This window comes from Neomonachus schauinslandi, chromosome 5, assembly GCF_002201575.2.
Source record: "Neomonachus schauinslandi chromosome 5, ASM220157v2, whole genome shotgun sequence".
Classification (NCBI taxonomy): domain Eukaryota; kingdom Metazoa; phylum Chordata; class Mammalia; order Carnivora; family Phocidae; genus Neomonachus; species Neomonachus schauinslandi.
This window is the reverse complement of record NC_058407.1, coordinates 166,552,403-166,565,061: the sequence shown is the minus strand read 5'-3', so window position 1 is coordinate 166,565,061 and position 12,659 is coordinate 166,552,403. Positions and strand designations below refer to the sequence as shown.

Below are 12,659 nucleotides of genomic sequence, written 5' to 3'. Positions count from 1 at the left end.
CCCCCCCCCCCCCCCCCCCCCCGCCAGGCTGGTGCAAACTTTGTTCATCTGAAAACTGCGCACTTCCCTTTGTGCTATTTTGGCCTGCAGCACCTCGGCCTGTGGCCTCCTCGCCTCCCCACCCCACCCAGCCCTGCCTGCCCCTTGGGGCCCTCTGGGGGCCGCTGGGCCTGCGTCTCCTGGGGGCTCAGCCTCCTCCCCCAACCCTCTTCCGCCTGCCCTCAGATCCTGGCTGGGAAAGCCCGGCCAGAGTGCAGATGTAGTCAGTCCAGGGGCAGCCGCTGGCCTGTTCCTCAAATTGATCTCTCTTTTAAAAAATATTTCATGGTTCTTAAAAAGGTAATATAAAACAGGAGTCAAAGAGCAGGGAGGGCCTTGGGGATCAGCCCAGCCTGAGCTTGGGGATCCTGGCTCTGTGGCTAGTTGGATGAACTTGGACAAGTACCCGCCTCTCGGGGCCTCACTCTCCTCCCTGGCATCTCCCACATGACACTTGGCGTGTCTGTGACAACTGAGGGGCTGGGGCGGATCCCAGCCCGCCCTGGGGGTCCCGGCATGAGGGCCTGCACGCGGGGCGGTAGGGCGGTGGAGGGAGGCTCAGGCTCGCGTACCCTGGGCACCAGGCAGGGAGGCCCTGGTAAGGTTGCTCCACGCTGTCCGCTGCTGGCCCCCCCACCCCCAAAGGCTGCCCCTTCCCCTTCCACAGGGACCCTGAGATGGCAAGTCACGGTAGTCATGCAACTGTGTCTCCCCCACCTTCATGCATCATCTCAATGCTGGGCCTCATGACAAACCCGAGGGATGAGTGTCCTTATTTCCCCATTTCCGAGGGGCTACGGAAGGCCAGCAATGCCAGGCTTCAACAGCGGAGGCCCACTCGGCGTTCTCGTCCCCTGCCCTCCCCCAGTGCCAGGCAGATATGGTGGACCGGGGCTGGGGGCACCCCGACTGTGCTGCTTGACCCAGGAGAGCACGGGGGGCCAGGAAGCAAGAGGGCTCTCTGGTGGCCAGGATCCCCTGGGACGGAGGGCCGCCCTTCCCCAGGACAGCTGCAAAGGTCGGCAGGCCAGGTCCTGGGGCCTCAAGTGCTAGGCCTCTGGAGCACAAGCGAGTCCTCCAAACCAGCCGGCCAGAAATACGAGCCCTAGCAGGTTTCTCTCCGGGAAGCCCGGACACTGAGCCAGGCTGCTTCTCATCAGCCAGTAGTTCTTTGAGGAAGGCACTGGGTTGATGCCCATTTTACAGATGAGAAGACTGAGGCCAACACACCCTGAGGCACGGGCAGGAGTCCTCCCTCCAGGACCTGGTGCTTCCAACCCCACACAGCCTGAAGTGGCCTTGGGCTGGGCTAGAGGCACAGCAGAGAGGGCAGAAGGAGGAGGCTGTGCAGGCTGGAAGGGCAGGGCCCAGGGCCCAAGAGCAGGGGGCTCCCCACGGACGCCCTCCTGGGGTGACAGGGCCATCCCATCAAGAGATTTCCACTGACTCACTTGGTGTTTGGGGAAGGAGAGGCGGCTTCTCCGGGACAGCCCCGATGGAGGCTCAGGGTTGCTCAGAGGCTCCTTGTCATTTGTGCCGTGAGGGTTCGGGAAGCTCGGAGAGGTGAGGGGGACAGGTGGTTGCAGCTGAGGCCTTGGGGGAGCCCAAAACAGGAGCTGGGCAGTACGGAGCTCAGCTTCTCCCTGAGCCTCGCCTTCCCCAGCTGTAAAATGGGGAGAAGCCCTCCTCCCAGGTGGCTGAGCCGGGAAAAACAACATGCACAGAGGGGATGCTCAGGGGTGTGGGCAGGGCCCCCTCAGAGACCCCACTGTGGCCCTCAGCTGTGTCCCCGGCCACGCCAGGAGACTGAGTCTCTCTAGTTGCCGTGATTCTCCTCGGAAGCCCCCTCAAGAGGGTTGTACTTGTCCCCCGCCCAGGCCCTGGTGTGTGGCTGCCTGTGGCCTTGCCAAAGACTGGCCATCACAGCATGCTCCACCCCAGGGACCAGTCACTGACCCAGCAGTGGCCCAGTGCCAGGCGGGGTTTGGAGCCTCCTCACGCCACAGAGTCCCCCCTCCCAGCACATCCTACCTCCACCAGCCCTGGGCAGCCCACCAGGTCTCCACCCAGAGTACCCTTCTCCCCCTTAGGCCCTCAGGAACCCCTCGGTGTTTAAAGAATGGAAACCCCGGGGCGCCTGGGTGGCTCAGTCGGTTAAGGGTCTGCCTTCAGCTCAGGTCGTGATCCCAGGGTCCTGGGATCGAGCCCCGCGTCGGGCTCCTTGCTCGGTGGGAAGCCTACTTCTCCCTCTGCCTGCCATTCCCCCTGCTTGTGCTCTCTCTCTCTCTCTCTCTGACAAATAAATAAAATATTTTTGAAGAAAAAAAGAAAGAACAGAAATCCCACTCCCAGCTCCCCCAGGGGGCCCATGGATAAGAGGCACCCTGGGGTGCGTGGGGGCAGCCAGGGCTCCTCTGGAAGGGGCCGAGGACTGAGCTCAGGGAGCAAAGCTGGGTTTACAGGAGGCAACAGGTGAGCCAGAGTTAGGGTCCAGAGGCCAGAGTTTGAATCCTGTCTTTCTCCTTCGCAGCTGGGATCCCCAGCCTCAGTTTCTGTGTTTGTGAAATGTTGGGAGCCTCTCCCTGCCTCCCCCCGCCCCCCGTGGGTGGTTGTGTGGATTAAGCAAAGGCACGGTTGGGACACGTACACATGGTGCTGTCTGGTGGGTCCCCAGAACCTTCTAGCACTTACCAAGTGTGGGGGATGGCCCTGGGGGCCCGGGGTGTGGGTCTGGGGTCAGATGGGGGAGCAGGGCTGGCTGCAGCCTGACCCGGTCCTCGGACAGGGAGGGGAGGTGGTGCTCCCGTGGTCTGGGCTCCACTGCGGGGCTGTCAGGAGACGGGGGCGACAGACACCTGACAGTGTGGGGCTCGGGAGGGGGGGACTCCAGAGGGCTGGTCACAGGGGGTCCTACATTGCAGCGCTGCAGGGCGCGTGGCCAGGAGCGGACATGAATGTGGAGAGCGAGCTGCTGTGGCCCGGGGTGGCCCTGCTGCTGCTGCTGGGGACTGTGGCCGGCCTGTGCGTGCGCTGCTCCCGCCCAGGTAGGGGGGCGCTCGGGGACAAGGGCGGGGTCCCCAGCCCTGGTTGCGGTCCAAGGGCGGTCGGAGAAGTTTCACAAGGCAGGGAAGAAGCCCCTAAACCACCCCTGAAGACGGTGGGTCTGGCTCACCGTGGGGCTTTGGTTTTGCTGGGGCAGGGGAATGTTCTGGAAAAACGGGGGTGGGGGGGGCTGCTGTGCTGCCTGCAGCATCCACCTTCTCCACACTCTGCTCTCCTAATAGGTGGTGAGCAAGCACCCTGTCCATGAGAGGTGGCCCACAGGGATTGGCGGTCCGGCCCCCACGTCCCATCTGAGGCCTGCCCAGGGCACAGGGGAGACAAGAGGAGGGGGACCTTGGATCTCAGTTCCCACCCCGGCTTGGGGATGCTCGCTAATCCGGTCTTGTTCTTGCAGCCATGAAGAAGTCCGAGAAGATCTATGAGCAGAGGAGCCTGTGAGTGCCTCGGTGTCCCCAGCCCCGTGATTTCGTGTGCCCTGACTGTGGGCATCCACATGGGCATCCCCTCATGTGTCCACGCACCCCTTCCCTCACCCCTCACTCCCACCTCCTCCACACTGGGCTCTAGTGGGTCCCAAGCAGTCCAGGGAGGGAGGGACCCTTGGGGCTCTCCATGCGCTTCCCCGACCTGGTCCAGGAGGGCTTTGGGGGGGAGGGGGTGCCACTTTCCAGCATGCCCCCCTGCATCTCCAGATATCCTCCCTCTGCCCCCCGCCCAGGGGAGCCCACCGTGCTGGTGCTGGGGGTTGACAGAGAGTTCTGCCCTCCCGGGCAATGTGGGGAACAAAGACTGGGCACAAAGCAAAACATGAGCCATGCTCAAGTCTCCCCTGGAAAATGCTAACAGAGCTCCTCCAGGAGGATGTGGGCATGTCCTTGGGGGGTAGGGAAGGCCTGATGGAGGAGGTGGGGAGGATGTTAAGAGAGAAAGAAGGCAAAAGGGGACATTCCAGAGAGAGAACAGGGTGGGCGGTCCCCCGCAGGACTGGGGCGGACACTTTCTTCTGGAGACGAGGTGGCGTGTGTGGGCGTATCTTGAGAGGCATGAGCTGGGTGAGGAGGGAGGAGAGTCTTGACTGTGGGGAGAGCCCATGCCCTTTGTCCTAAGGGCTCAGGGAAGTAGGGGTAGAGAGGAAATGGGGTTGGGGGGTCACTGACCCCAGACGGAGCAGCTGGATCCGGCAGGATGGAGCTCCAGGCACCTCGGGGGCAGGCGAGCTGCTCTATGTATGAGCCCTGGGAGGGTCAGCCATGCGGGACGCTGCAGACCACGGTGTGGCCCAAGGACAACCCGGGGAGGGAGGGGGGCAGCCACTGGTGTCCTTGCGCTGAGCAGGAAAGTGACCGACGGAGCACCCGGGGGCCCCTCAGACGTGCGTGCACACATGCGCACGCACGGGCCAGCACGCCGGCTCACACCCACTCGCCCCCCCCCCCCCACTCTTGCTCAGGCGTGCACTCCTCTCCTCATGCCTGTGTGTGCCTGCCTGGGGAAGGAACTCATGTACAAATGCACACACACCCTTTCTCATTTCCTTTTGCAACTGAAAAACCGCAATGAAATATGAAAATAGAATGTCCCCATCCATGCTCACCGCTGGGGCCGGGTTTTTCTGGCCACTTGGTCCTCTGGATGACCCGCCCACAGCCTCCACCAGGGGTGAGGGGGCTGGGCTCCCCTGGTGCCCCCCCAACGCCTCTGCCCCGAGGCAGGCCTCCCCAGTATCTCCTCCTCTCTCCCCTCCTCTCTCAGTGCCTGCCCACTCTGGGCCTCTGATTGATGTTAGAAACATAAGCTGTTTGAGCCAGAAGTGAAACTGCCTCATAGTGGGAAGTGGGAAGTTGGGCCTGGGCAGGAGGAGGTGGGAGGGGAGACTTGGGTTCTCCCCACTTCACTTGGGTTCAGTCCTGCCCAGGCATTAAAGGCATCCTTCCTAAATCAGGTCACCCTGACCCCTCCAGCCGCTCCTCCCCGGGAGCTCCTGGAAGGCTGGGCCAGGTACCCCTTCTGGTCCAGAGGAGGGACCCAAAAGGCTTTAAATGTTTAGCTAATCTGCTCTACCATCTTTAGCATCGGCTTCCATCCTCAAGGGAACTTCATGATCCATAATGGCAGCTAGAGCTCCAGCCCTCATCTCTGTGTTCCAGGCAGTAGTAAGAATGAAGGACAGGGACAAAAAGGGTGCACCCCTGTTGGCAGTGTCTCCTCTAAAGGAGTTTTCCTGAAGTCCCAACAGTCTTGGCTGACATTTCATTGACTAGAGCTTAATCACATGGCCATACTCAGGCACAAGGGAGGCTGGAAAATACAGTCTTTTAGATGGGCCTAAATAAAAATCCATTTCAGAGGAAGAAGGGCCAGGTACCTTGCTGTGTCTGCTAAGCCTTGAAGTTACCTTGCCAGTTACTTGGGAGTAGATGGTGTGTTTGGACGTCTCAAGAGGGGTTGAAGGTACCCTCTAGTTGAAATCCCTGAAGAGCCGCCCGACCCTCACCTCAGAATCTGAGGGCCACCTCCCCAGCCCTGCCCACAGACCTTCCGGACCATCTCCGGGGCTCCTGGGGAGGCCGCGGAGGCTCCAGCTCGGGGCCACATGAGAAGGGTGGGTGCCTGGCGGGCAGTTCACAGAAAGGGGGAGCCCTGGATCTGAGGCCCAGAGGGGTGGCGGCTCCTCACTCTCGCCCTGGTCTGTCCCTCCCCTCTCTGTTCCTCGGCCCTGTCTGTCCATCTCTCCTCTCTGTCCGTCCCTTGGGCTGTGGGAGGCTGGGCCCTGGCTCAGCGCAGCTCCATGTTTTCCCAGGGAAGAGAATCAACAGAACTTTGCAGTGGCCCGGACCTATTCCTGTGAGTCCCCGAACCGAAGGGTCCAGGGACTGGGCTCGGGGTTGGGGGTGTCCATATGGGGACTGTGGCCAGGCCCGATCTGGTGGAGTGGGGGGACAGCACTGGAGGCCCAGCCAATAGCCCCTTGTCCTTTGCAGTGGTCAGACAGGCCTGGCCAGGGCCCCTGGTGGACACAGACTCCGACGTGGCGCCAACAAGGTAGGGACAAGCCCCCCATCCGAGGCCCGGAGGGGTCAACAGCCCCATAGGAGGCCATGGGAAGGAGAGCCCCGGGGGCCCCACCTGGCTGAGCTCAGGCCAAGACCTTGGACCTCAGAGCCCCAGAGCTGGATTGTGAGGGCCCCACGAGGGGGCTGTAGGGCTGTGGGACTGTGGTTCAGAAACCCCAAGGCCTTTCCCCATCCGGCCCCTCTCAGCCCCTCCCTTCCCCCTTTCCTGCAGGAAGGACAAGCTGCTGAGGTTCTCCCCCAGCCTCGAGGGTGAGTGGCCCCCAGACACAGGGGTGGGGGCAGGGGTGAGGTGGGACTGAGACAGGTGAATACCTGGTGGGACAGTACCTGTGCAGGGGAGGCCTGGGGGGCCAGGGGAGCTGGGCCAGGAGGCCCCTGGGTTGGCCTAGTGGGGGAGGGGATGGAGAGCAGGTGTCAAGGTGGGAAGGTAGGAGACGCCTGGGTCCTTGAAGGCCCTTCCCTTGGGGAGGGGGGGGGGCAGGGGCGGGAGGAAGCAATGAGCCCGGCCTTTCTTCCAGATTCTGAGTCCTCCAGGTACCAGAACTTCAGCAAAGGTGGGTGGGATCCTGGGAGGTGGGCTGCGGTGGGGCCCAGGGCCCAGTGCTCGGGCCTAATCCTCGCCTCCTCCTGCAGGGAGCAGACATGGATCCAGATCCGGATCCAATGCAGCCTACATGTGAGTGGCCTTCTGCAGGGCCGGCACCTCCTCCCCTCCCCCACCCACCCCCGCCGGGCTTCCCCCTTTATGAAAGCTTCCGGCCCTAGAACCCACTGGCCCAGGCAGGTGCTCAGTAGCATCACTTCCTCTCAGCTGGCCATGGCTTTGTGGGGACAGGGACGTGGCCCTGCTCTAGGGAGGGCTTGTCTGCATCACCCAGAGATAAGGGAGGAAGGGCCCTCAAGGAGTCTCACAGATGGGTAAACCGAGGCCCAGGAAAGATGGGGACTTGCCTAGAGTCACAAGTCAGGATGGCTGGAGCCAGACTGGGTGGCTTAGGGGCCCAGGGAAGAGGGACAGAGGGACCAGGGAAGAACAGGGTGGGGGCAGGGGGTGATGGCTGGAGCAGCCCTGTCATCCATGTCCCCCACGATGCCCCCACCCTGAGCCCCGGCCTGCCCAGCAACCGCTCTGGGTCTGTGCTTTCTTGCCAGAGACCCCATCACCATGGACTATTACAACTGGGGGCAGATCCAGAAGCCCAGGGAAGGTGAGATGCAGGAGGAGGAGGGGAGGAAGGGGCGAGCTGCAGAAGGCCAAGGCCGTAGAGGAGGGGGAGGCTGGGCCTAGGTTTGGATGGGTGGTGGAGTTGGGGAGCCGGGGGAGGCTGGTGGTGGGGGACCAGAGTAGGGAAGGGATGTGTGGGAGGCAGGGAGGGGAGGGGGTGTGGGCCACAGAGGTGAGGGAACTAGAAGGGGACCTGGGGCCAGGGGCAACGGGGGAGGCTGAGCCCCTGGTCACGCAGGCCCCCCTCAGGGCTGGGCAGCCACTAATGAGTACATGTGGGACCTCAGAGGAAGGGCCTGGGCCGGGCAACCTTGCTGACAGATGCTGAGCCCTGCAGGCTCTGAGGAGGCTGGGATCTTGGGCCCTTAACACCTTGGCTTTACAGAAGAAGAAACTGAGGACCGAGGATGGGCCGGGCCTGCTGAGAGGTCTGGGGAGGCCACGCTGGGCTGGGGGTTGGGGCGCATGGCAGGCAGAGAGAGGGGGCCTCTTCCTCCCCCCTGCCCCTGCTGAATATGGGAGGGACCCTCATGTCTTGGAGCCCCTTTGACACAGAAGGCTGCGGGGTGGGGCAGCGGTTAGAGCTCAGCTCGCAGGGGCAATGAGGGGGTGCCAGGCTCTGCTAGGGCCACATCCAGCCTAGGCCCACCCTGCCCTGCCCGAAGGTACGGCTTCAGGACCAGCCTAGGCCTGCTTCCCGTCTCTCCTTGGCCTCCAGCGGCTCTCCCTGCCCCTCGTTGCCCGATAGCAATGGGCCTCCTTCCTTCCAACTATCCAATTCCCTGATTGCAAGCCCATCCCCACATCTCCCCTCCCCAGTGCATTTGGGGTGACCTCGGAGGACCATGAAGGAGCTGGAGCCAGGCCAGCGTCCGCTAAGAATCTTGTCCAGGAGAATGTTCGGAGACCCTGTGGGGGACCCAGAGGGCTGGGGGCTTGGCAGGACAGGTCACCTGCCGAGGGAAGGCAGGACGGAGGGAGGGAGGGAGGAAGAGCCGGGTCCGCCAGGCAGGGCCCCCCACCAACCTGACCCTCACCCCCTCCCTGGCAGATGACGATGATGATGACGCCAATTCGTACGAGAACGTGCTCATCTGCAAGCCGAAGGACCCCGAGTCAGGTGAGGCCGCCAGCCCCGGGAACTGGGCGGAGAGGCCTCCTCGGCCAGGCCCGCCCACGCCGCTCAAAGGCACCCCCTGCCTCGAAGCCCGAAGGTTCACCGTTTGCTCGAGTACCTGGACGAGGCCCCGGGGGTCCCGGCCTTAGCATGCAGGGGGCCTGAGGACTAGCCGCGGCGGCTGCCACCTTCCCGGTGTCTCCCTGCAGGTGACGAGGGATCCGAGGATTACCAGAACTCGGCATCCATCCGGCAGTGGCGGGAGTCCAGGAGGGCCGTGGGTGCGTGGCCGGAGAGCAGGGGTTCCCGGGTGGTCAGCTTCAGCAGGCTGTGGAGGGCCTGGCCTGGGAGGATCGGGCAGTGGGGGGGGAGGGAGGGACAGTCGGGGGGGCACAGGCTCCCCTGCAGCCCTTGCAGCTGACTTCACAGTGACGCCTCTGGCCCATCAGTGGCCACAGCGGCCTGGAACCCTGCCAGGACCAGGACGCCCGCTCAGCCGCCCCCGGGGCAGAAATCTGTGGCAAACCCCAGAGATGGGGACCGGCACAGTGTTCCGTGTAGCGTTTCCTGCAGGCTGTTTTGTGGCATCCGGGGGCCTGGGCCCGAGCCTCTGGCTGGGGGAACAGGTGTGGGTGTGTCCGCATGAACCGTCTGCCCACCGTCTGCCCATCTACCCGCTGGTCCGCAGAGCGAGTCCCGAGGGAAGAGCCTCTGTCCCTGGCAGGCAGCCCAGACGAGGACAGCGAGGACCCCGATTACGTGAATCAGAATGTGGCAGCCACAGAAGCCTAGGAAGGATCTGGAAGGAAGGTACAGCTGCCTCAGCCCAGGGTTCTGGACCTCACAGACCTGGGGGGCCCCATCCCAAGGGAAAAACAGGGCTGGAGGAGCCACATGGGAGCCCCAGTGGGGGGTCAAGGGGTAGCACCCATGGGTGCTGAAATGGGTGGCTCTGTAGGGTGTTGGGACTGAGCTCCTGAGCCATCCTGCCCCCAACGCCCACGGCAGGCCCGGTGAGGTCACAGCTCCACGGCAGACACAAGGGTCTCAGGCGACTGTTGGGGGTGTCAGGCCGGGGAGGCTGGTGAGTTGTGGGGTGAACGGGTAGGCTCCGGGTGCCTCTCTGCAACCTCGAGCAAGTGGCTCAACCTTCTGGGACCATTTCCTCACCTGCAAAATGGAGCAAATGGGACACAGCACGTGCAGGACACAGGGACGGGGGTGGGACTGGGAGGTAGAGGATGGCGCCCATGATGGTCACAGCTGGACCGAGTCTGCAGCACCCACTGTGCCGGCCAGTATGGGGCTGAGTGCTCCCGCGCACCAGCTCGGGCCCCCAAACGCACAGAGCGCTCAGCCTCCTATCCCAGGCCCCACTTAGAGTCAGCTGTTGGGGCCCAGGCTGTGCCACGGGGAGACAGGACCGACCCCAGTGGGTTCTCGAAGGCCCTCTGAAGTCCCGATCGGAGCAGGCGGGCAGGCGGCTCCTGGGCTGTGAGGGCCCCACAGCAGGAGAGGCCGTAGAAGCCTGAGCCCACTGCTCACACACTCCCCAACATCTACTGGGCCCCTGTTGGGGGCAAGTCAGCCTTAGGTGCTGGGGACCCAGCAATAAACGAAATCCACCCATGGGTGCCCGGAGCATGTGACTCTTGATCTCAGGGTTGCAAGTTCGAGCCCCACGTTGGGTATAGAGATGACTTAAAAATAAAATCTTAGAAAAGAAAGAAATCCACCCAAATCCCTGATCGTTCAGGACATCACTCTGGTGAGAGTGATGACATGGATGGCTGTGGGCTGAGAAAGGGCAGGAAGGACAGGCAGCATGTGAGCGGGTGATAAGCCCTGTGGAGACAAGCCCGCGGGGAGGAGGCCGCGGACCACGAAGCTGGGCTGCCCAGGGCAGCTGGGGGTGCTCCCTCCCCGGCCCGCGGTGGGGGGGGGGGGGGAGGATGCGCAGGGGGGCAGAAGCGTGCCCAGAGGGTCTGACAACAGGGGAGGGGGCAGCCACGCAGCGACCCCTGGGTTTTCTGAGATGGGAGGGGGCGCAGCCTGGGAGCCTGGGAACGGGATCCCTGGCTGCTGAGGAGGGAAATGAATTCAGGGGGCAGAAAGGGATGCACAGAGACCAGTGAGAATCCAGGTAAAAGGTGACTTCTTGGCTCGGGGTGGAGGCCAACATGAATAGGGTTTTGTTTGGTCTTAGATTTTTTTTTTAAGTTTATTTATTTCTAAGTAATCTCTACACCCAACGTGGGGCTCGAACTCACGACCCCAAGATCAAGAGTCGCACGCTATCCCGACTGAGCCAGCCAGGCGCCCCGTCTCTGTGTATTTTTTGATATTTTTTCTTTGATTTCTTTGTTGACCCATTGGTTGTTTAGTATCGTGTTGGTTAACCTCCACGTGTCTGCCTTTTTCCATTTTTCTTATGATCTCTAGTTTCGTACCCCTGCGGTTGGAAAGGATGTATGGTATGATTTCAGTCTTCTTACGTTTATTGAGGCTTGTTTGGTGGCCTGACATGTGGTCTGTTCTGAAGGATGTTCCATGTGTACTTGAAAAGAATGTGTATTCTGTTGTTTGGGATGGAATGTTCTGTATTTACCCGTTATGTCCGAATCGGGAGTTGGTTTTGAAGGTGGAGCACACAGGACTCACTGATGCACTGGGTGTTGGGGGGCCAGGTAGAGAGGAGCTGAGGGGCTGCAGGTTTTTTGGCTGAGCAACAAGAGGATGTCACTGTCCCCAGCCGAGGTGTGAGAGGCTGTGGGCAGAGCAGGCCCTGTGGGCAGGCCAGCTTATTTCTGGACGTGTTCGGCTCGAGCTGTGCGCGTGGGGAGAAATATGAAGTGGGCAGCTAGACAGCTGAGCCTGGACTGAGGGCGAGGCCAGGCTAGAGACAGACGCGGGGCGTTGTCCTTGAGAGTGACAACTGTCAGCTCCCGGGGAGTGAGGCCGAGAAGAGGGGCCAGCAATGAGGCCCGAGGCTGGGAGGCGAAGCGGCAAAGGGCAGTGTCCTGGGCCCGAGAAAGGCACTTGGGGAGGGTGTGAGCAGGCGCCAGGCAGGCGGCGATGCACCGGGCACTGGTGGGCACTGATGAGACTCGATGGTGGTGGGGAGAAGGCCTCCTTGTATTCAGAACACAGGAGTCCCAAGACAGGGAGTAGAGAACATCCCAGAAGTTCCACTTCAGAGGGGAGCAGAGACATGGGGCAGGAGCCGGAGGGGTTGTGCAGGGTTTTGAGCTGGAAGGTGGGGTGGCAGAAACCACCAGGCTGAGGGCTATATCCTGCCTCCCCCGGGGGTCACTTCTCTCTCCGGGGCTGCCCAACCTCGACACCCGCCATGGTTAGCCCTGGGAGATGCACCGAGGCGTCCGGAGGACCGTCCGTCCGGCCGGGGTAAGGACAGTTACACGGGACATCAGGCCCCGGCCTGGCTTCTGCAGGAGCCCGAGGCTGAGGGCAGCATGGCTTCTGACCTGATCCGATGCCCGAGGGTCAGGGCAAGCTGCACCCCCGTCCCCACGTCTGAAAACATTGTGTGTTGCTGGTATTCCTGTGCCTTTTTGCTTTGGACTCAGGTTCCAAATTGCTTACTAACGTCAATTGCTGGGATCTTTTTCCTGATCCATAAACTTGTACAGTTAATTTATATAGGTGGAACCATATTTAATAATCTTCATCTCCGGGTACAGAGTCTCGTCTATCTCGTCTCCTGTGAGGATTACACATCATTTCAGCAGAGAGGGGGAGCCCCCGCGCTCCATTCTTCGGGCTTCAGTTCACTTGGAAGAGATGAGGCTACGGGACACCCGGGTGCCCTTCGGTGGGAACGTCTGCTGCGGGCAGAGCACACCGTTTCTGGAGGAGCAACAAGGAGTGGCTGAGTGGCGCCCCTCTGTCGTCCCCAAATCCTCCCCAGCCCCAGGACTGGACTCGGCTGAGCTGACTGAGCAGGGACACAGCTGTGTCATGGGAAGCCCAGGGGCCCAAAGGGACCTTCTGAGCCAGAAAAGCCACAGACGGAGAGGCAAGATGTTTCCTTCAACTGAAACATCTCAATAAAGCATTTCCTAAGACTAGCAATTCTCATGTCTGTTTTTCTTGCTTCATGCAAAACCTTCCAAGGGAGTGG

The 12,659-nt window shown here is 61.8% G+C and overlaps 1 protein-coding gene across 3 annotated transcripts in view; it reads left to right on the top strand.

Annotated features, from left to right (window-relative positions):
• LAT2 (linker for activation of T cells family member 2) overlaps positions 1 to 12,598 on the top strand; it is a 13,921-nt gene extending 1,323 nt beyond the window's left edge. The window contains exons 2-13 of one of the 3 annotated variants that reach the window (XM_021700520.2): positions 2,961 to 3,083; positions 3,497 to 3,536; positions 5,903 to 5,946; positions 6,084 to 6,144; positions 6,388 to 6,425; positions 6,695 to 6,730; positions 6,810 to 6,852; positions 7,329 to 7,384; positions 8,453 to 8,521; positions 8,728 to 8,799; positions 9,207 to 9,328; positions 12,220 to 12,598. In XM_021700520.2, the coding sequence (XP_021556195.1) occupies positions 2,990 to 3,083; positions 3,497 to 3,536; positions 5,903 to 5,946; positions 6,084 to 6,144; positions 6,388 to 6,425; positions 6,695 to 6,730; positions 6,810 to 6,852; positions 7,329 to 7,384; positions 8,453 to 8,521; positions 8,728 to 8,799; positions 9,207 to 9,310 (657 nt within the window). In that variant the 5' untranslated portion in view covers positions 2,961 to 2,989 and the 3' untranslated portion in view covers positions 9,311 to 9,328; positions 12,220 to 12,598. The remainder of the gene's footprint in view (positions 1 to 2,960; positions 3,084 to 3,496; positions 3,537 to 5,902; positions 5,947 to 6,083; positions 6,145 to 6,387; positions 6,426 to 6,694; positions 6,731 to 6,809; positions 6,853 to 7,328; positions 7,385 to 8,452; positions 8,522 to 8,727; positions 8,800 to 9,206; positions 9,329 to 12,219) is intronic. The other 2 variants (XM_021700521.2, XM_021700522.2) reach the window with 2 other exon arrangements.
• The last annotated feature ends 61 nt before the right edge of the window (positions 12,599 to 12,659 follow it).